The 24,360-nt window shown below is 46.8% G+C and overlaps 1 protein-coding gene across 2 annotated transcripts in view; it reads left to right on the forward strand.

Moving 5' to 3' along the window:
- The window catches only part of fastkd1 (FAST kinase domains 1), a 49,331-nt gene that overhangs the window by 15,908 nt on the left and 9,063 nt on the right, over positions 1–24,360 (forward strand). For both annotated transcript variants that reach the window (XM_084315044.1, XM_084315045.1), the window contains 5 exons: positions 4,143–4,274; positions 5,006–5,498; positions 8,459–8,573; positions 11,976–12,104; positions 12,473–12,604. In XM_084315044.1, the coding sequence (XP_084171170.1) occupies positions 4,143–4,274; positions 5,006–5,498; positions 8,459–8,573; positions 11,976–12,104; positions 12,473–12,604 (1,001 nt within the window). The remainder of the gene's footprint in view (positions 1–4,142; positions 4,275–5,005; positions 5,499–8,458; positions 8,574–11,975; positions 12,105–12,472; positions 12,605–24,360) is intronic.

A 24,360-nucleotide genomic window follows, 5' to 3' on the forward strand; every position in this document is an offset into this window, starting at 1 on the left:
TTAAGTATCCTGAGCAGCACCCCCCTCTATCAACATAAATACAATGAACAAACAGTCAATTGGTTTTCACCGCTGTGCCATAGGGTTCAGTGCATGCTTGTTAGTAGATGGTATTTAAATTTTTTCTTGAAAGTGGTTTTGGATTCTATTTCATTATTATTATTATTATTATTATTATTATTATTATTATTATTATTATTATTATAATTATTATTATTATTATTATTATTATTTTTTGTAGATTTGTCCTGGGTTCAGGTGCCAGTAGATGGCTAGCCCCTTTCGTGACTTTCGGTTTGCAAGCCTGGGGCTTTTTTGACCGGAGTCACTTGCTCACACGCCCCGATTACCCAGTAGAGAAACGACCAAGCGTCATCAAGGGGCTCGCGGTGTGTCAAGACTCAAGAATACATCAGATCTGAATTTCAAAGATACCCAGCGTACAATATGGGTCTAACACAGCTTCACGATGGGGTCTGGAAGCTCGGAGTTGCTAATAAACATTTTAAATCATTTTTATAAAACGAGTGTACTCACAGAGCGAACCTTGGCAAAATGGCTGGTGCGTCGGCAATCACTGCGCTCCCTATCGGTCCCTGTTGGTCATTACAACAATACACAGGAGACGCGCTCAGCAGATTCTACCCTGTAATGGCCTATAGGTAATGACCAACAGGGACCGATAGGGAGCGCAGTGATTGCCGACGCACCAGCCATTTTGCCAAGGTTCGCTCTGTGAGTACACTCGTTTTATAAAAATGATTTAAAATGTTTATTAGCAACTCCGAGCTTCCAGACCCCATCGTGAAGCTGTGTTAGACCCATATTGTACGCTGGGTATCTTTGAAATTCAGATCTGATGTATTCTTGACACACCGCGAGCCCCTTGATGACGCTTGGTCGTTTCTCTACTGGGTAATCGGGGCGTGTGAGCAAGTGACTCCGGTCACAAAAGCCCCAGGCTTGCAAACCGAAAGTCACGAAAGGGGCTAGTAGATGGCCTGACGTAGCTTAATGTCTGGTCATGTTCTTCTCTTATGTAAACTACCGGTATATGATCATGGAAATACTGTGGTTTTTTGACACCTTGAACATTTCTGAGAAAAGTAATGAGACGAGAATATATATATATATATATTAGTGCTGTCAGGCGATACAAAAAATGAATGTACAACTTGTAATCATCTTACATTTATTCATTTGCTTAGATTTTCAGGTCTGGTAAATTTTAGCATGGTGTTATTCACACAGTCAAAGATAAAAAATAGACTTCCGGTACGAGAGGAAACGGGTAGCACGCATGTGCTGGAGCTCCTGGTCAAATAAGTAAAAAAAACGGATGAATAAAGACCCGAAAAGAAATAAAAAAATGGAGATGCAATCAAGGAACAAGGAGGAAACAAGGAATGAGAAGAAGAGAGAAAATGAGGGATCTCTGAGAAGGGAGAATTTGAAGATACAAAATCCCCGTCGCGAGGGAGAGAGGGACCAGGTGGAAGGAGGAGGTGGGCCGGCCGCGCTCGACGGGGAAGTGCCAGGATGGGCGGTCTGCATGCAGGCCGAGATATTGGCATATATGAAAACAATGACGGACACAATATTGGCGGATATGCAGACAATTACGGACACGATAAGGACCGATGTCGGGAGGCTGGGGGAGGAATTGAAGACGGAGCAGGAGGATATCGGGGGAGAAATGGATGCAGGACTCGAAGCGGTCAATGAAAAGATGGTGGAACAGGGTGAGAGCGTGGCGGCGTTGGAAGGGAGAACGGCAGAGGCGGAGGAATGGGAAACGAAGATACACGAAGTACTGACAATTGCAATTCTACAACAAGAAAAAATGAAGGAAAAGCTGTCGGACATGGAAGGGAGACCGCAGAGAAATAATACCCGGTTATGGGGATTGGAGGACGGAGTGGAAAGGGAGTCTAATCTATGTGGTGATGGAGATTCAGAGAGCCCACGGGGCGCCTGCGCCGAAGCAGCCCGCTGGCAGGCCCCCCGAGAGCAGTTACTATTAACTTTTTGAGATTCGAGGTGAAGGAAATGATAAGGAGACGTGAAGGAAGAGACGAGGTGAGACACGGGGAGGCGAACGAGAGGAGTACATAAAGAACGGATTAACCACCCCAGCTATAGACAATAATGCCCAATGGAACACATACACGAATGCGCACTATAATCACTGCAGATGGAAATAATTAGGAGGGTAAATATACAACACATAGAATAATTGGAGAAGTAAACATGCTACACACAGAGAATGGAGAACTATAATCACACAGAGGTTTACACACATTGGACTGGGATGAAGGAGAGTCAATGGAACATGGGACTCGAATCACGGGAGGACTGGAAGGTGGGGGTCTCGGAACAGGAGGAAAAGCAGACAGAGAACTTTGACCAGGAGTTCTAGCACAATAGACAACACGAATGTTGGACAATTATAGTGAGATGAAGGGGGGCCAAGACATCAGGCACCCCTCGCCACTAGGCAGAGCCCTCTCAACAAGAGAGCCAATACTCTGCACCTACCAGCAGGGGAGAGGGGGAGACTTATGGATCCCCCGTACACCTTGGGAGCGATTTATGTAAAGTATATATGTTTTAAATGTGCACATGGACAAATATGAAGGACAAAAATTCAAAATGTTGGACATGAAGAGAGGCTTGGAGAGCCTCCTGCGGGGGGTATCTTCGTCTCTGGGGGGGGGGGGGGCTTCTCCAGTAGGAGGGCTGATCCCCCTCCAAACCGCCAACCGGGGAAAGAGTGTGCTTATTGTATTGTTAGTTTTATTTGTGTGCGGTGATGTCGGTGACATGGGAGGTACAGTGGGTTTCCTGGGGTCCTCGGCCGTCGTGCCTGGGCGGTCAGGTGTCGGGGCCGGGGGGGCACCGGGCTTGGCGTCGCGGGGGGTCGGGGGGCCATTGAGGCGTGGTGCTTAGACCTTCTGCGGACCTGGGCTTGGGGCTCTAGTGGGCCCAGGGGCCTGGCGGTCGGGCGGGGGTGGGTGGGGGCTCGGCTCTGTGCATGGTGGACCAGGATATGGGGGTGTTCTATCTCTCGGGGAGGAGGGCGGGAGGGAGGGGTCTCTCACAGGGGGATCAGAGAGGCTGGGCTTTGCCCGGCGGGGCCCTGTGTGTTGGGGGGCCGATGGGCGTGGGGTGGGGCTCTCGGGGGCATGGGGAATAGCGGGCTTGGCTCGGTGGGGGGGAGTCCCCTATCCTTTCCTCTACTGGGCCTGGCCCAATTGATTCAAGGGACCCGTGTCGATGGGGGCCCGGCTACGGGCGCAGCGGCCTAAGATATGGGGGGCGCCAATGGGCTCAACTCAGGGGGGTGGGGGTCAGCGTTTAGGCGGTTTGACCCGGGAGAGTGGGATCCCGTGGGTTGTGGGTTGGTTGTGCGTGGGGTGGGGGGCTTGGTGGCATGGGAGGTAGCGGGCTTGGCTCGGTGGGGGGGGGAGTATTGCCCCTCGCCCCTCTACTGGGTCGGGCCCAATCAGATTCAAGATGCCCGTGTCGCTGAGTGCTGGACCCCGTGTGGGACGGACCTGGGATGCGGGGGAGCCCGGTTTCTAGGGGGGGAGGGTGGGAGGTTCCTCTTGCGGGGGTCTGGGAAGATGAGCGCAGCCGAGTTCAAGGGGCCTACATCATTGTACTGTTGTGTTATTGATGTTATTGTATATGTTGTGTTGTATGTCTATAAGTGTTCAATAAAAATTTAAGTTTAAAAAAAAAAAAAAAAATAGATAAAAAATAAATAAATAAAATTGAATTGATATTCTCATTTGGTTCATTACAATTTACTCAAGCTTAGTAACAGACACAGTATTTCTGACACTGGGAATACATTCCCTGAGATCCATAGATGTCCCTAGAATCAGATACTAAGAACATGCAAATGGACCATTAAAAAAGTCTGTAAATGTTTATTCTACGTTCTTATGGAATGATTGAGATTAAAAAAAAAGATTTTATAAAAATGTTTGTATTTTTTTTAATACATTTTTAGTAAATTTTCATAACGCGATAATTTGCTGTGTAATTAATTCATCTAATTAACGCGATAAACTGACAGCCCTAATATATATATTATCTTGTGGAATATAACCGGCCGCCGCTTCCCTCCCTCCCAGGATGGCGTCGGTCCTCCAGAGGAACCTGGAGGTGTACAAGCCCGTGGACGTGGCGAGGGTCACCCAGATCCTCCTGCTGCTGCATTACCAGAACCCAGAGCTCTTCACCAGATTAAGGAACATTCTGCTCAAGTGAGTCGTCGTTCTACGTTCTTCCATGCATTAACTGATTCATATTGGCTTGATTTGATTTGTAGAGGTAAGAACTAATGTAAAAGCTAGATGTGTTTTCAATTTTGGGAGTTAAATTGTGGAATAGCCTTAGTGACGGGTTGAAGTTGTGTACTTCTCAGGGGAGATTTAAAAAGGCCCGGCCTAAAGGATCAAATAATTCAGGAGTACAGTTTTGAGTAAAACACGAAACATTTTTTTTTCTCTTTAAAAAAAAAAAGGTATATCTTGCAGCATATTTTAAGTTTTTCTTTCTTATATTAAAGTATATTTAGTTTTTAAGAATTGTAAAGGATAGGCAAATATAAGCATGTGCTTCAGCCTATTCCTTTTTTCTGTTATTGAGTTTGGATTTTGTGTGTGAGCTTACTTTAGAGCAGGGCGATATAACGCCAGCCCTGATTCCAAACTCTAACCTTAACCAACTGCGAAAGAGTCGCCTAAGCTTAACCAGTGATAAACTAGGCGTTAGGTCGTTTGCAGGCTGTTCGACGCGGAAATGGGCTAAGACGCTGCTCGTCATGCGATTGGGCGCACATGTCACATGACCAGAAACGTGCATGGCCAATCAGAGCGCAAAACGGGAACGCGGAAACACGAACCGTTTGGTAAAAGCATAGACGCGGGCCGGATGTGTCCCCGTGGGCCTCGAGTTTGACAACATGTGCTCCCCCCCCCCCCCCCCCCTGCAGCCTCTTGCTGAACAGCGTCTTCCCCCACGAGGTGACCACGCTGATCCGCGTGCTCTCCATGCTGCCGAGCCCGCGGCACGGCGACGCCGTCATCCAGCGGGTGGACGCGGTGCTGCCGCAGTGCGGCCTCAACGACCACAACACCTTCGCGGCGGCCATCGCCAAGTGGGCGCGCCACGAGCCCTTGTACCGCCACTACGACGGGGTGCCCGGCCGGTACGCGCCGCTGCTGCAGACGCTGAACCGCTGCGGCCTGGAGAGGCTGCGCACGGCCGACCGGCTGGACCCGCTGCTGGACGAGCTGCGCTACGTGGCGGGCGAGTGGTTCGAGGAGACGCTGCTGGAGGAGACCATCGCGACGCTGCGGAGGATGGAGGGGCAGATCGGCTGGACCAACCTGCCCGAGGTCGCCCTCTTCCTGACCCGGAGCAACTACCTGTGCCCCCCGCTGATGGACCGCATCGCGGAGGTCGCCCTGGAGGACATCGACAAGGTGGCTTCAGATCACATCACATTACATTACATTAGATTACATTACATTAGATTAAAGATTACATTACATTAGATTAGATCACATTAGATTATATTACATTAGATTACATTAGATAGATTACATTTAGGGATGCTCGATATTGGCTTTTTTTAACGATATACCGATATTGTCCAACTCTTAAAACTTTAATCGCCGAAGACGCTGTTCAGCGTCTTTCCCCGCCATGCTTATTCTGCCGAAGACGCTGGACAGCGTCTTTGATATCAATATTTAAAAAATCTGTGATGAGATGTACTGGTGAGCCCCTCTCAACTCTCTAACGGTTCAAGAGCGCCATCTGGTGGCCGATCGGCGGATTGCCCAGGGAAGAAACAGGAAGTGGAAGCTGGTGCTCATTTCAATTCGGTCCGATCACTCGCTAATAGTCCCAGGACTCGAGCTGATCACAACGGATAGTGATCCGTTACCAATAACTCGATAAACAACATGATTTGGACGTATAAGTCGTATATACTATTATACAACCTGGAAATGGATCGGAATTTTTCGACATCCCATAATAGAAAAAATTCTGTTCCACGCTCATCTCCCAACGCTACGAGGAAGCTACGGTGAGTTTCAGCGTTATTTGTTAACGTCTTCGATACTAACAGTCTGCTCTAATGATCATATCACCCACACTAGATGAATGATATAACGTTGCCCACGGAATTATAAACGACCCCCCCCCTCCATCCGGTCAACATCAGATGATAAGTAGTAACTTCTAGAACCACGTACAGTTGACTTTTTTTTTTATCTCGCACAGATTCCTACCAAACTGTATTTGATCATCAATATAATGCATTTAGGGCTATAAATCAAGTTCTGGAGAAAGCTGCAGAAAACGATAAAAACATACTTGTACTTTAGACCGTATTTTAGTATGAATATGTGAATGAAAAAGTATAACGTTGCTACACCCTGAACAATAGATATAGGACGTTGAATGGGCCATAGTAATGTCAATTTAGCAATACAATTTTAAAAGTTATAGCCCTGCAAAGAAGGGGAACTTCTCCATGTTAAATAGGGCTGGCGAGGGATGGTAAATTATGAATTTAACCCCGGCGATCAAAGTGTTAATTTCCGATACCGATATCAACCGATACCGATATATGCAGGGTTTCCCCCCCAAAATTTTTAATAATTTCAGGTAATTAACATTACATAGCTCTTGTTGTGGAATTAACACAACATTATGCATACTTTTGACAATAAATAAAATCAGAATTTGTTCTTACTTGCTTGCCTGGGTAAATAAAGGTTATAGAAATGTAACAAAAAAAAGAAAAAAAAAGAAATTGAAAATCGATACCGATATTTTCCGATATCACATTTTAATGCCGATATCGGCCGATAATATCGGTATGCCGATAATATCGGACATCCCTAATTAGATTAGATTAGATTACATTACATTAGATTAGATCACATTAGATTAGATTACATTAGATTAGATTACATTACATTAGATTACATTAGATCACATTACATTGGATTACATTAGATTACATTACATTAGATTTGATTTGATTCGATACAGGTATAAAGACACTATGGTAGTAAGTCATACTGGCCAGCAGCGTAACTAGTAAGAGTAAGGGATATGTACAGAGATAGATATAGTATTACCGGTAATATGTACAGTGATACAGGTATAAAGACACTATGGTAGTAAGTCATACTGGCCAGCAGCGTAACTAGTAAGAGTAGGTAAGGGATATGTATAGATATAGATATAGTATCTACAGATATTTAAAAAGGATTATATGCAGGTGTGTACGGACAGATGTGGATATATATATATTAGGGCTGTCCGATATTGGCATTAAAATGTGATATCGGAAATGATCGGTATCGGTTTAAAAAATTACATTACATTACATTTATTTACCCAGGCAAGCAAATAAGAACTAATTCTGATTTTATTTATTGTCAAAAGTATGCATAATGTTGTGTTAATTCCACGACAAGAGATATGTAATCTTAATTACCTGAAAATATTCCGTTTTTTGGGGGGGGGGGGAAACCCTGCATATATCGGTATCGGTTGATATCGGTATCGGAAATTAAGAGTTGGACAATATCGGTATCGGTAAAAAAGCCAATATCGAGCATCCCTAATAATTAGTTATTAATTAGGGATGCTCGATATTGGCTTTTTTACCTATACCGATATTGTCCAACTCTTAATTTCCGATACCGATATCAACCGATATCAACCGATACCGATATATGCAGGGTTTCCCCCCCCCAAAAAATTGAATAATTTCAGGTAATTAACATTACATATCTCTTGTTGTGGAATTAATACAACATTATGCATACTTTTGACAATAAATAAAATCAGAATTTGTTCTTACTTGCTTGCCTGGGTAAATAAAGGTTATAGAAATGTAAAATATTTTTCTTTTCTTTTTGAAAACCGATATCGATATTTTCCGATATCACATTTTAATGCCGATATCGGCCGATAATATCGGTAGGCCGATAATATCGGACATCCCTACTAATAATTATATATATATATGCCATCATACAGAGTTATATGGGGTAGACTATAGTATGAGGTGGGTAGTTATTGTATTATGATTACTATGATTACAGTGGAGGGCAGTTGTAGACTGTGAAAGCAGTAGGAAGGTATAAATTGAGTATAGGCAACAGAGAGATAACTATTATACACCTGTATGGAACGTGCCAGAATTTAAATTGGCGCACAAGTGCAGCCGCCAGTTCAGTGTCGCTACAGTATGTGTTTTTTTTTTTTGTGCTAGTATATGGTTGTGAAATTGATATTTGATTTTTGCTCTAAAAGTGGTGTTAAAAGGCCTTAAATGTAACTTGTTGAAACCGGCAGATGAAATACACACAGAAAATGAAAACTAGTGAATGTATCTTCCCTTCTTGTCTTCCAGACTCACTACTCTGCCATGTATGCCATCTTGCTGCCCTTCGCTGTGCTCAACTATGACCATCCAAACGTGGACAAGCTGTTTGATGTTTGCATTCAGCATTTTACTCCTCATATCAGTAAGTGACGGAATCAAATCAAGTCTTCTTTATCACAAAAGATAAAAAAATTAAATAAAAAAAACTTAAAATCCAAATATGCGACACTCCCAGACTTTCCCCAATGAAGATGAGGAACAACTCACTAAATGATGATCGATGGATGGCAGGGTTAGAAATTAACATTTTTTTTCAAGGGCTTTTTTTGCCCCCCTTAATTGATTTTCGGGGGCTTTTTTTTGTATTTCGGGGGCACTGAATTTTTATGATGAAAATTAACATAAGGATTATAAAACATTGTTGACACTTTTTTTTACAGTCTTCGTCCCTATGTTTGATAATGTAATGTTAATGTCTCCATATATAGGGCTCTACGCTAACCTTTTTCCCAAGGAGCACATGTGCTCCTAAATAAAATGTTAATAAATAAAATCTAAATAAACATTTAGGAGCACACAAAGAAATTTAGGAGCACAGTGAAAATTGTTCAAGTAACAGAGTTTATTAACTATTTATCTCATGCATTATTATACTGTGCGTGTGCACACTATGAATTGAAAATGGGGGACCCTGATGTAAACAAGACCAAAGTCTTTCTCTGGTCTGCATCCCCTTAACTTGTGTGTATTGAGCTGTACTGTATTGTACCCATTCTGCAATCTGTTAATAAAGTTTTCAATCAATCAAACGCAAAGGATATCGGTTGTCAAGCTGCTTTTGTATGTTGTAGTGTTGTTATGATACCAACATTTTGACTTTGATACAGATAGGAAAGGTAATGGAATATATTATTAGATGACAGAACATTGAAAATTCTTTATACAATTATTTAATTCATTATGAAATAGAAATTCCGTTTTTGGGTGGAACGTTTGTTGCAAGGAGGGAGGAGGCGGGGACCGCTGCGTGTTACACACAACACGGAGAAATGGTCTAGCTGCTTCGGTGCGTCGTTAACGTTAACGTCGGAAGAAATTCCCCACTAAGCCCTAAATTCAGAGCAGAGCAGTATCCTAATGACTTTTATGCTTCAGTCGATAAGGTGTTTTGCGAATTCTGTCAACATACCGTGGGGACTGGACCCGCAAAAACACGTGCGAATATCACTTCAAAAGCCATGTCAGCCGGATTCCTCTCTTTCTCCTCGTCTCTCTTTTGCTCAAAATAAAAATGAATGGGCTTCATGGCTGGCTGATTTTTTTGCGTTGTCTGATTCTGAATGTATAACTTGCCTAAGCCGGTAACGTGACTTTGTTTTCGGGCGCTACTGTGATTGGACGTTTATGCGCCTTGTGTAATGTGGGACTATTATAACAGCGGAGCTGTTTTGTAATCGTCACTCGTCTCGAGTAAATGATTTTTCCGGGTGGCGCGCACACACATATTATTAGGGCCAAACACAAGGGAAATGCTCGCACTGTAGATCATATATATAATTATATATATAATTAGTAAACTGTCGGGGGCATTTTCTGCCCCCCTTAACTGATATTCGGGGGCATTTTGTCCATTTTCAAGGGCATTTTGCCCCGAGCCCCCGTTAATTTCGAACCCTGATGGATGGAGAATAGAACAGGCGAATAATTGATGGTGTTACTGTTGTTTTCTGTTGGCGGTTTAATCATTGAAACTAATACCTCCCATTGCGCCTCTAGTTTAGGGCTGGGGGTGATATATAGCCCAAAATATCATACCACAATACTCTTGTTAGTTTTGATGGTGTAACAGTATTTGATGTATTTTTCAGTAATAATCACAACATAATGACATCTTTTTATTATGTCTTTTATTATATTGGAATACAATTGTTATGCTATTTAATTAAACATGGTCTACTTTCTTTTTTAATATTGTCGCTACTGTTGCAATGTTTCACTATATGTCTGTATTAGGGGTGTAACGGTACGGCCGTCACGGTGCGGTACGTGCAGCCATACGACGAATACGCCCCACAGCGCAAACACACCAGTCGCACATGCAGGCACTCGTGAGGTTCCGTGCGAGAACAGCATGCGTGGCCGGGCACCGAGTCCCCGACTTCAGTTCAGAGCGGGCGAAAGTGCACGGAGAAAGGCACATTTACATTGGAACAGCTGCAGGGTCATTACAATTTTACAGTTTTCTTTTGTTTTCTTGTTCGCCCAATAACGTTAACCAAATGAAACCAATGGAAAGACACACACACGCGTCGCCGACACACACACGCACACACGCGCCAACAAACACATCAACATTCTCCCCCGCCGGACTCACAGGCAAATCAAATAAAAAAAAGAAACATACAGATCATCTGAGCTCCACTGTGTTTAAATCCAAATAATCCTCTGCCATTGTTGTAACATGTCATCTGTTCTCTAGTATTCAGTCTCGTCATGAAGTAAAATTCTCAATCTGTTGCTTTGTTAACTAGCTAACGTTTGATATATTGGTTGATGTATATTTCCTCAGATAGCTGGTATATATATATCTTTTTTTAAATGTTTTTTATACAGGCCCCAATAGGTCTGGCACCAAGCAGAGCATAGAACACTGGTATTCTGACATGATGACCCCTCCTTCTTGTATAGTTTCCTTGATATAGAACGCTGGTATCCTGACGTGATGACCCTTCCTTCTTTTATAGTTTCCTTGATATAGAACGCTGGTATTCTGACGTGATGACCCTTCCTTCTTTTATAGTTTTTTATAGTATAGTATATAGCAGCGTACCATAGAATAATAATATATTAAAATATTGTATAATACTGTATACCAATATGGTGTAGTATAAATAGTATGATTTAGTTATATTATAATAAAAATGATAAAATGATATAGTATATAGAAGTATAATATAGAATAATACATTATATAAATGTATAGATACGTGTGTGTGTGTATAAATGAATGAACCTAAATATCGCTGCTGGCGGAACAAAACCTCGTAACTCCAAAAACCCAACTTTTCAGCAGATTAAAAAAACAAACACAGATTTGAGGGCGAATAGAGTTACGAGGTTTAATGTTTTCCCATTGTGTAGACTTTGTAAAACCACACACACATGGAGGATGATCTACTGAGTAAAAAAAAAAAAAAAGGAGTTACCAGATTTTGTTCCGCCAGCAGCAATATGTAGTTTGACTGATAGATACACACAATGGAATTCTTTATGTTGATTTAATTTAGTTGTGTTGATGTTTCCATTTTAGCAAAATGGGTATATTCTGTTTGGTTTTACGCAATAAGTCGGTGTGCTGTATGTGTGTAGGTAGGGGCAGGCATATATACGAATTTTTCTTCTTCCTGTTCCTTTCGGCCATGGAATTTGGTGGATTATATGAATATGTACTGTTGAACCGTGGTAATTCCTTGTACGAATAAATAAATGATGATGATGAGTTTCCTTGGAGACTTTGTCTCACTTCGTTTACGTCTTCCTCCAGGTTCCCTGGACCCCCACATGCTGGTCTTCCTCGCCTACACCCTGGCGATGGCCGACTGTTTCCCAGAGGAAATTATTCAGGAAATCTTCACTGTCGAATTTCTTGGCAAGCTGGATTCCCAGTTAGAGGGTATGCGTCTCATTTGTTTGGAATTATCTAATAAGTTAATTTTGTACACTCGGGTGATGTGTGGCAAAAATGAATATCACAATATTCGGAAGGAATTGTTTCAATATTTATATATATATATTATTCCGAACATTTGCTTTATATCATTAATTAAGACAACAAAACTATCATGATTTTATATATATATATATACACTGTATATACACACCCACAATATGATAACACGGATAGATGATAAATATTTATATATTTCCCAGCTCTATTTGATAGGCATCGCTTTTAAGATATTAATTTGGGAATACAGGCATACAGTACATCACACAGACCGGTCCAGCAGCGGTAATGTTGACGCCATGTCATCCCTGCAGTCGTACCCGACGCTCTCAACATGCGGATCCGACTTCGCCTGATGGAGGTGAACAGGGCCGTGTGTCTGGAGTGTCCAGAGTTCCAGGTCCCCTGGTTCCACGAAGGGTTCTGCCAGCAGCTGCAGAAGAGAGGTAACCCGGGCCGCCTCGCTAGCGGTAGAATCACTCTCCTACCACCGCAGAGACGACTCTGGGGTTGAATCCTGCTGTCAGCGGTACCTCCGGCTCGGTCAGTGGTCCCTACGGACACAGTTGTCGGTGTTAGCGGGTGGGAAGCCGGTGGGGTATGTGTCCTGGTCGCTGCAAACAGCGACTCCTACTGGTCGGTCGGGGGCACTTGTTCAGCAGGGAGGGGATCTGGGGGAGATGGCGTGAACCTCGTGCACGTGTTACGTTCTCCCAGTGAAACGCCTCACGGTCGGGGGAAAAGAAGCAGCTGGCGACTCCACATGTATCGGAGGAGGCAGCCACCCTCCCCAGACCGACAGTGGGGCAGCATGTGATGGTCTACACACCCTCTCCAGACCGACAGTAGGGCAGCATGTGATAGTCTACACCCTCTCCAGACCGACAGTAGGGCAGCATGTGGTAGTCTACACACCCTCCCCAGACCAACAGTAGGGCAGCATGCGGTAGTCTACACCCTCCCCAGACCGACAGTAGGGCAGCATGTGATAGTCTACACACCCTCCCCAGACCGACAGTAGGGCAGCATGTGGTAGTCTCTACACCCTCCCCAGACCGACAGTAGGGCAGCATGTGGTAGTTCTATACACTCCCCAGACCGACAGTAGGGCAGCATGTGGTAGTTCTACACCCTCCCCAGACCGACAGTAGGGCAGCATGTGGTAGTCTACACCCTCCCCAGACCGACAGTAAGGCAGCATGTGGTAGTCTACACCCTCCCCAGACCAACAGTAGGGCAGCATGTGATGGTTTACACACCCTCCCCAGACCGACAGTAGGGCAGCATGTGGTAGTCTCTACACCCTCCCCAGACCGACAGTAGGGCAGCATGTGGTAGTTCTATACACTCCCCAGACCGACAGTAGGGCAGCATGTGGTAGTTCTACACCCTCCCCAGACCGACAGTAGGGCAGCATGTGGTAGTCTACACCCTCCCCAGACCGACAGTAAGGCAGCATGTGGTAGTCTACACCCTCCCCAGACCAACAGTAGGGCAGCATGTGATGGTTTACACACCCTCTCCAGGCCGACAGTAGGGCAGCATGTGATGGTCTACACACCCTCCCCAGACCGACAGTAGGGCAGCATGTGGTAGTCTACACCCTCCCCAGGCCGACAGTAGGGCAGCATGTGATAGTCTACACCCTCCCCAGACCGACAGTAGGGCAGCATGTGGTAGTCTCTACACCCTCTCCAGACAGACCGACAGTAGGGCAGCATGTGGTAGTCTACACACCCTCCCCAGACCGACAGTAGGGCAGCATGTGGTAGTCTACACCCTCCCCAGACCGACAGTAGGGCAGCATGTCTACACACCCTCCCCAGACCGACAGTAGGGCAGCATGTCATAGTCTACACCCTCCCCAGACCGACAGTAGGGCAGCATGTCATAGTCTACACCCTCCCCAGACCGACAGTAGAGCAGCATGTGATAGTCTACACCCTCCCCAGACCGGCAGTAGGGCAGCATGTGGTAGTCTACACCCTCCCCAGATCGACAGTAGGGCAGCATGTGGTGGTCTACACTCTCTCCAGACCGACAGTAGGGCAGCATGTGATAGTCTACACCCTCTCCAGACCGACAGTAGGGCAGCATGTGGTAGTCTACACCCTCCCCAGACCGACAGTAGGGCAGCATGTGGTGGTCTACACCCTCTCCAGGCCGACAGTAGGGCAGCATGTGGTAGTCTACACCCTCCCCAGACCGACAGTAGGGCAGCATGTGGTAGTCTACACACCCTCCCCAGACCGACAGTAGGGCAGCATGTGGTAGTCTACACACCCTCCCCAGACCGACAGTAGGGCAGCATGTGGTAGTCTACACACCCTCCCCAGACCAACAGTAGGGCAGCATGTGATGGTCAACACACCCTCCCCAGACCGACAGTAGGGCAGCATGTGGTAGTCTACACCCTCCCCAGACCGACAGTAGGGCAGCATGTGGTAGTCTACACCCTCCCCAGACCGACAGTAGGGCAGCATGTGGTAGTCTCTACACCCTCTCCAGACAGACCGACAGTAGGGCAGCATGTGGTAGTCTACACACCCTCCCCAGACCGACAGTAGGGCAGCATGTGGTAGTCTACACCCTCCCCAGACCGACAGTAGGGCAGCATGTGGTAGTCTACACACCCTCCCCAGACCGACAGTAGGGCAGCATGTGATAGTCTACACCCTCTCCAGACCGACAGTAGGGCAGCATGTGATAGTCTACACCCTCCCCAGACTGGCAGTAGGGCAGCATGTGGTAGTTCTATACTCTCCCCAGACCGACAGTAGGGCAGCATGTGGTAGTTCTACACCCTCCCCAGACCGACAGTAGGGCAGCATGTGGTAGTCTACACCCTCCCCAGACCGACAGTAGGGCAGCATGTGGTAGTCTACACCCTCCCCAGACCGACAGTAAGGCAGCATGTGGTAGTCTACACCCTCCCCAGACCAACAGTAGGGCAGCATGTGATGGTTTACACACCCTCTCCAGGCAGACAGTAGGGCAGCATGTGATGGTCTACACACCCTCCCCAGACCGACAGTAGGGCAGCATGTGGTAGTCTACACCCTCCCCAGACCGACAGTAGGGCAGCATGTGATAGTCTACACCCTCCCCAGACCGACAGTAGGGCAGCATGTGGTAGTCTCTACACCCTCTCCAGACAGACCGACAGTAGGGCAGCATGTGGTAGTCTACACACCCTCCCCAGGCCGACAGTAGGGCAGCATGTGGTAGTCTACACCCTCCCCAGACCGACAGTAGGGCAGCATGTGGTAGTCTACACACCCTCCCAGACCGACAGTAGGGCAGCATGTGATAGTCTACACCCTCCCCAGACCGACAGTAGGGCAGCATGTGATAGTCTACACCCTCCCCAGACCGGCAGTAGGGCAGCATGTGGTAGTCTACACCCTCCCCAGATCGACAGTAGGGCAGCATGTGGTGGTCTACACCCTCTCCAGACCGACAGTAGGGCAGCATGTGATAGTCTACACCCTCTCCAGACCGACAGTAGGGCAGCATGTGGTAGTCTACACCCTCCCCAGACCGACAGTAGGGCAGCATGTGGTGGTCTACACCCTCTCCAGGCCGACAGTAGGGCAGCATGTGGTAGTCTACACCCTCCCCAGACCGACAGTAGGGCAGCATGTGGTAGTCTACACACCCTCCCCAGACCGACAGTAGGGCAGCATGTGGTAGTCTACACATCCTCCCCAGACCGACAGTAGGGCAGCATGTGGTAGTCTACACACCCTCCCCAGACCAACAGTAGGGCAGCATGTGATGGTCAACACACCCTCCCCAGACCGACAGTAGGGCAGCATGTGGTAGTCTACACCCTCCCCAGACCGACAGTAGGGCAGCATGTGATAGTCTACACCCTCCCCAGACCGACAGTAGGGCAGCATGTGGTAGTCTCTACACCCTCTCCAGACAGACCGACAGTAGGGCAGCATGTGGTAGTCTACACACCCTCCCCAGACCGACAGTAGGGCAGCATGTGGTAGTCTACACCCTCCCCAGACCGACAGTAGGGCAGCATGTTGTAGTCTACACACCCTCCCCAGACCGACAGTAGGGCAGCATGTGATAGTCTACACCCTCCCCAGACCGACAGTAGGGCAGCATGTGATAGTCTACATCCTCCCCAGACCGGCAGTAGGGCAGCATGTGGTAGTCTACACCCTCCCCAGATCGACAGTAGGGCAGCATGTGGTGGTCTACACCCTCCCCAGACCGACAGTAGGGCAGCATATGGTAGTCTCTACACCCTCTCCAGACAGACCGACAGTAGGGCAGCATGTGGTAGTCTACACACCCTCCCCAGACCGACAGTAGGGCAGCATGTGGTAGTCTACACCCTCCCCAGACCGACAGTAGGGCAGCATGTGGTAGTCTACACACCCTCCCCAGACCGACAGTAGGGCAGCATGTGATAGTCTACACCCTCCCCAGACCGACAGTAGGGCAGCATGTGGTAGTCTCTACACCCTCTCCAGACAGACCGACAGTAGGGCAGCATGTGGTAGTCTACACACCCTCCCCAGACCGACAGTAGGGCAGCATGTGGTAGTCTACACCCTCCCCAGACCGACAGTAGGGCAGCATGTGGTAGTCTACACACCCTCCCCAGACCGACAGTAGGGCAGCATGTGATAGTCTACACCCTCCCCAGACCGACAGTAGGGCAGCATGTGATAGTCTACACCCTCCCCAGACCGGCAGTAGGGCAGCATGTGGTAGTCTACACCCTCCCCAGATCGACAGTAGGGCAGCATGTGGTGGTCTACACCCTCTCCAGACCGACAGTAGGGCAGCATGTGATAGTCTACACCCTCTCCAGACCGACAGTAGGGCAGCATGTGGTAGTCTACACCCTCCCCAGACCGACAGTAGGGCAGCATGTGGTGGTCTACACCCTCTCCAGGCCGACAGTAGGGCAGCATGTGGTAGTCTACACCCTCCCCAGACCGACAGTAGGGCAGCATGTGGTAGTCTACACACCCTCCCCAGACCGACAGTAGGGCAGCATGTGGTAGTCTACACATCCTCCCCAGACCGACAGTAGGGCAGCATGTGGTAGTCTACACACCCTCCCCAGACCAACAGTAGGGCAGCATGTGATGGTCAACACACCCTCCCCAGACCGACAGTAGGGCAGCATGTGGTAGTCTACACCCTCCCCAGACCGACAGTAGGGCAGCATGTGATAGTCTACACCCTCCCCAGACCGACAGTAGGGCAGCATGTGGTAGTCTACACCCTCCCCAGACCGACAGTAGGGCAGCATGTGATAGTCTACACCCTCCCCAGACCGACAGTAGGGCAGCATGTGGTAGTCTACACCCTCCCCAGACCGACAGTAGGGCAGCATGTGGTAGTCTACACACCCTCCCCAGACTAGGGATGGGAATTGATAGGATTGTATCGATACGATTCCATTATCGATTCTGCTTATCGATTCGATTCTTTATCAATACCCTTATCGATACCTGATCAATTTATAATTTACATAAATAAATTGGAAATGCAACAGAACTACATTTACATTTACATTTAGTCATTTAGCTGACGCTTTTATCCAAAGCGACTTACAAGTTCTGTACGACAAGCCATCAGGAAGGGCACAACTCTTATCAGCTGAGCAACAATGTTCATCAAAGTGTTGAGTGCTACAGTGTAGGTTAGTTTATTTATTAGGACAAGTGCATGACAGTTCGGTTAGTTAGGGTTAGATATATTTTTTTTTATTCAGATAATGGTTGAAGTGCGTCTTTAGTCGACGGCGAAAGATTGGACGTGATTCGGCTGTCCTAACTGGGGTGGGTAGTTCATTCCACCATTGTGGGGCAAGGACTGAGAATAGGCGACTTCTCTTTGATGACCCTCCCGGAGCTTGGATAGGAGTAGGTCTGAGGCGGCCAGAAGATGCAGAGCGTAGGGGTCTAAGCTGGTTAGAATAACAACATGCAACTTGACATTTCTGATTATCATTTATTGTTGAGCCCCCATGTCAGAAAAATACAAAAACTGTAAAAAATAAAACATTAACTATAGCCTACACTTAAATAAAATAATGTATTTGAGATTCTCTTAAAATGTATTTATTTTTTTATTCTTAAACTAATTTAATCTATTGAATAACAGGTCGTTATTCCTCCGACTTCTGTCTCACACACACACACACACACACACACACACACACACACACACACACACACACAGAGACAGAGCTCCCTCCCCGGGCCCCTGTCCTATATTGGCTTGTGTTGCTACACGGACACATTTGTATGTTGCACCACCTCGGTACTTCCTGGCTTACAGTGTAGACTTGTAAACAACCACTGCGGCTCTTATTATATGTGAACTAAAGAGTACAAGGTTTACACAACAGCCCCCACCTGCTGCTTTATTGTATTTGTACCTGTACTATCCGCTGTCAGCTGTTTATCTCTCTTTGTGAGCTTGATTAAATAGCGTTAGCTCACGTTAAATAGCGTTAGCTCCGCGGCTAATTTTAGCTCACCCTGACCTAAATCAATGACTAGGTTCTAAAGCATTCAAGTAGTTTTCACTGCACATAGAAGTAGCCAAACAGCGGGAGCATTTCGGGAGCATATTACCAAAATCCAGGCAATTTTCGAGCCCTTAAGGAATCAAATAAGTCTGCCATGGCTACATGCTAACGTTGTTTTGAAAACCTGGCAGCGATAAGGGAATCGAAAGTCAAGGGAGGCACACGGTTCCAGGCATCGGCCAATTAGGAACCGGTTCCCAATGGGAACCGGTTTTCGATTCCCATCCCTACCCCAGACCGACAGTAGGGCAGCATGTGGTAGTCTACACCCTCCCCAGACCGACAGTAGGGCAGCATGTGATAGTCTACACCCTCCCCAGACCGACAGTAGGGCAGCATATGGTAGTCTCTACACCCTCTCCAGACAGACCGACAGTAGGGCAGCATGTGGTAGTCTACACACCCTCCCCAGACCGACAGTAGGGCAGCATGTGGTAGTCTACACCCTCCCCAGACCGACAGTAGGGCAGCATGTGGTAGTCTACACACCCTCCCCAGACTGACAGTAGGGCAGCATGTGATAGTCTACACCCTCTCCAGACCGACAGTAGGGCAGCATGTGGTAGTCTACACACCCTCCCCAGACCGACAGTAGGGCAGCATGTGATAGTCTACACCCTCCCCAGACCGACAGTAGGGCAGCATGTGATAGTCTACACACCCTCCCCAGACCGGCAGTAGGGCAGCATGTGGTAGTCTACACCCTCTCCAGACCGACAGTAGGGCAGCATGTGATAGTCTACACCCTCTCCAGACCGACAGTAGGGCAGCATGTGATGGTCTACACCGTCTCCAGACCGACAGTAGGGCAGCATGTGGTAGTCTACACCGTCAGAGTGTGATTGTGTGCAGGATTCGCACAAGGTCCTTGAAGTGCTTAAAGTGCTTGATTTTTGACTAAATAAATTCAAGGTCTGGAATTTCTTGAAAATTAACAAGGTGCTTAAAAGGTCCTTGGAATTCAAATCAACCATTCGCATTGAAAGTTTTGTTCATCCATGATAAAATTGTTCTGAATCAAGAAATAGCATTTTTCTTATCTAAAGTGTAACTAATTGTCAGAAATTGGTTTTAAGCCATAAATATTGGATAAAAATTTCCCCCCTAAATATTAGCATTTAACACATTGGGTGCCACGCCCCTTTGACCAGATAACCCCTTGAGTGCCAGCGCTTTAGTCAATGGGAGGTCGGGGATATTTGCGAATGCTGAAACTATATTTTAAATTATGGCTATGGGTCTAAAACACCCCTCGCTTATCAATGACTTGCTTGCAGTCAACATGTACAAAACGGATTGTTTTTTCATTGGTACATACTACATTTCCGTTTATACCGCTTTGAATACGAGTATAGTTTCGGAGAGTTCTAGTAATTTCAGAGAAATTACGCGATAATAGCCCTTTAGTGGAATACACAAAACACGTAATTTTTCGGCTGATTTATGAATCGTTTTCAAAATGCTAGGTTATCGATAGTATATGTGTACTTATGCACGCTAGAGAAGCGGGCTGAAAAATCTATTATCCATGACCTGGTCAGCGCTAACGTCATACACGCACACAGACACGTTGTGATCGCTATGAAAAAAAACATCTCGGTTCAAGAGCGCCATCTGGTGGCCGATCGGCGGATCGCCCAGGGAAGAAACAGGAAGTGGAAGCTGGTGCTCATTTCAATTTGGTCCGATCGCATGTGATAGTCTACACACCCTCCCCAGACCGGCAGTAGGGCAGCATGTGGTAGTCTACACCCTCCCCAGATCGACAGTAGGGCAGCATGTGGTGGTCTACACCCTCTCCAGACCGACAGTAGGGCAGCATGTGATAGTCTACACCCTCTCCAGACCGACAGTAGGGCAGCATGTGATGGTCTACACCGTCTCCAGACCGACAGTAGGGCAGCATGTGGTAGTCTACACCGTCAGAGTGTGATTGTGTGCAGGATTCGCACAAGGTCCTTGAAGTGCTTAAAGTGCTTGATTTTTGACTAAATAAATTCAAGGTCTGGAATTTCTTGAAAATTAACAAGGTGCTTAAAAGGTCCTTGGAATTCAAATCAACCATTCGCATTGAAAGTTTTGGTCATCCATGATAAAATTGTTCTGAATCAAGAAATAGCATTTTTCTTATCTAAAGTGTAACTAATTGTCAGAACATTGGGTGCCACGCCCCTTTGACCAGATGACCCCTTGAGTGCCAGCGCTTTAGTCAATGGGAGGTCGGGGATATTTGCGAATGCTGAAACTATATTTTAAATTATGGCTATGGGTCTAAAACACCCCTCGCTTATCAATGACTTGCTTGCAGTCAACATGTACAAAACGGATTGTTTTTTCATTGGTACATACTACATTTCCGTTTATACCGCTTTGAATACGAGTATAGTTTCGGAGAGTTCTAGTAATTTCAGAGAAATTATGCGATAATAGCCCTTTAGTGGAATACACAAAACACGTTGTAATTTTTCGGCTGATTTATGAATCGTTTTCAAAACGCTAGATTATCGATAGTATATGTTGAGAGAAACAGGGTTTATTCAATGTATGTGATGTATAGATTGGGGGGAGATGACCACAGCTAAAACGGTGCCGGGTCAGAGAGATCAAAATGTGCATGGTTTGCCTATGAAGAGAGTGATAGAACAGTGGTCCAGTAGCCAGAAGAATGTTTAGCAGTCAGCCCAATGTTTTGCATTCCTCGCAGGAACAAACTGATAAGAGTGTACTGTAGGCCCAGGAGGGAGAGAGGTTCATCTTAATGAAAGTTGAATGGTGTAAAGGTTAAAGCAGTTGTCATGACAACACGTCGCATGACAACCAGAAGGCGGGGCCGTCGTTGCGACGACGAACATCTATGAGTCGAACGGTGTTTCCGGGTGTAAGGCAGACTAGAATCTGACTCAGACTAGAATCTGACCGAGAGCGAGTAGGACTGAGATCACACAGAGGACTCTCTCTCCTCTTATCATGAGAGAGGGGGGGGGGGGGGGGGGGGGGCGGCTAACACGAGGAGGGTTCAGGCTAACGACTAGGCCGGACCACTATTGGACTGAATAACAAAAGGACAATCTGAACACACGAGAGATCATTAGAATAGACTCTTCAAGGACGATACAATTTGATAACATCTGATAACATCTGATTATGAGGTTCTGTTTATAGCAATAAAACAACGCTTCTCCTCATAAGGTATTTCACGGTGTCGAAGTGTCGAATTCTTACGGCGGTGGAGAACTAGTATGGTTTATGGATTGCACTAACGGGGGAGATAAGGATCTTATCTACCAGTATCGGAGACGTCAGGACCATTAAAAGTACACAACGCAGAGGAATTGGATGGAGGGCCAAACAGATGAAGACGTGATACTGGCCAGTTTGATCAGAATCTTACAGTTGGTGCCGTGACCCGGATTTGCAAGAGATTAAAACAACGGGAACAGTTGGTTGTTGATGACAGCCGGATTTGCAAGAGATAAGAACAACGGAAAAAGACTTTTTCAATAATGGGGCGACAGTGGACAACAGTCATCAATGTGTGGGAGAATCATGATCGAAGCAAGGCCGGCCAGCCCTGGGAGAGAGCGTCGAGTCGAGCGGTCATGAGGCGGACCAGCGCTGTAGGAGAAACAGCGCTCCGGAGAAAGGTGTGAGTTCACTGTGCACACATGGTTGTTTTGATCTTTTAAGCCAAATAAAAACGAACGAAGATAGTGCATCCGTAAATAAGTAGCGACAGAGAAGCCAGCTGTGATAATATGAGCAGAGAGCGATGGTGTTTTGATAAACCAAGATGGGTTTTATCTACGGGGAATGAAAAACAAACGGGCCGGTGAAGGAAGGCAGTGTTCTAAGGGGTTAATTCCATTTTTGTTGGTCTGTAATATAAGTGTTGTTTTCCTCGCAAGAGGCGGGAACGCGGGACTGTGAGTCGGGAGAATCTACCTACGTTTTTCAGACCTACCGTCATTTGGCATTCAGTCTATTTTTGACCTGTTCAGTACTTGCATGTTAGTAGATCATCTATTGTCATGTGACCTGCAGACATCATTATGACCTGTTTGGCCGACGAGACTCTAAGGAAGTTGTTTTGTTGTTAGGCCTTGAAAAAGGAGGGCAGCGTTTGTTTGTTTGAGAGAGTAGCCATTATGAGCGAGACAAGATGGCCGCAAAAGGGGCCACGAGGAGGATGATACAAAATGGCCGTGAGCACCACGAGGGGAACAACAGATAAAGAACCAGGAAGTGACACGTCAACTAAAACACCATCGAGGAGGAGTAGGTCGCCACCTAGTGGCGGAGGGGGGGTAGTGCTGGGGAGTTTTTATTACCCATAGGGGAATATTTAGCACAGAGATGGTGCAGTTATTTGAATGGGTTAATTATTGAATAAAGAGGGAGTTTGAATTCCAGTGGGGCCTTCTCACACCTAATAAATAGGCAGAGTCTTGAGGGGACACGTCACCAGAAAGAACTGGCGCGCGCTGGGGGTCACCCGTGGGACAAACGTAGAGCGCCGAGTGGGTATCGTTTAGCTGCTGGTGTCACGCCGGAAGACAACAAAACAGGGAACAGCCCTGTAGGATTAGATATGGGTGTTGAGAAGGTGGTAGACTAATAGCAAAACAAGGGAAGTCGAATGGACAGACGACTGCCGGTGTTGTGTTTCTGCTTTCAAGGGGGGAATGACACCGACAGCGATGGAGATGACCAGGAGGACAGACTGGAGGAGGAGGAAGCCGCAGGGGCCAGGCACCGCAGCCTGGTACACAGATATCCACGACGAGAGAGAGGAGACGGCGGCGGTGGAGGAGCAGATGTGGAGAGGACAGCCAGAGACACTGAGCAGTAGCAGACCAGGGGAGACATTTTTGCCTAGGGGACCGCGCCCTGGGAGGGGGACCAGCTCAGGAAAGGAGCCGTCACTGAAAGGGGCCCTTGCCCTAGAAGACGGAACCGGCCCAAGATGGGAGGTGTACTGTAAGAGGGAAGGGAGCGCTCTGATTTGGACGTGGGGTACCTAATAGGGCGGCCGAAGGGTTTTAGGTGTGTCGTCTGAAAAGTTGCAATCTGTGTTTTTCTCTGTCTCTCTCTCTCTCTCTCCTCCATGACCGTGGTTTATACTTTCTGGTTTAGGTGTGATGCGGGTAATGGAAAACAAAAGGAAAACAGCAGACGGCGGGGCCCTCATTGTTATGAGTCTATTTTTGTGTATAATTAATTGAAAAACCAAGTAGTCTGTTGATTCTGAAGGTTGATTGAGAATCAAAGGGGGGAATGAGAGAAACAGGGTTTATTCAATGTATGTGATGTATAGATTGGGGGGAGATGACCACAGCTAAAACGGTGCCGGGTCAGAGAGATCAAAATGTGCATGGTTTGCCTATGAAGAGAGTGATAGAACAGTGGTCCAGTAGCCAGCAGAATGTTTAGCAGTCAGCCCAATGTTTTGCATTCCTCGCAGGAACAAACTGATAAGAGTGTACTGTAGGCCCAGGAGGGAGAGAGGTTCATCTTAATGAAAGTTGAATGGTGTAAAGGTTAAAGCAGTTGTCATGACAACACGTCGCATGACAACCAGAAGGCGGGGCCGTCGTTGCGACGACGAACATCTGAGTCGAACGGTGTTTCCGG

The sequence above is a fragment of the Notolepis coatsorum genome (assembly GCF_963971535.1).
Source record: "Notolepis coatsorum genome assembly, chromosome: 5".
Taxonomy (NCBI): domain Eukaryota; kingdom Metazoa; phylum Chordata; class Actinopteri; order Aulopiformes; family Paralepididae; genus Notolepis; species Notolepis coatsorum.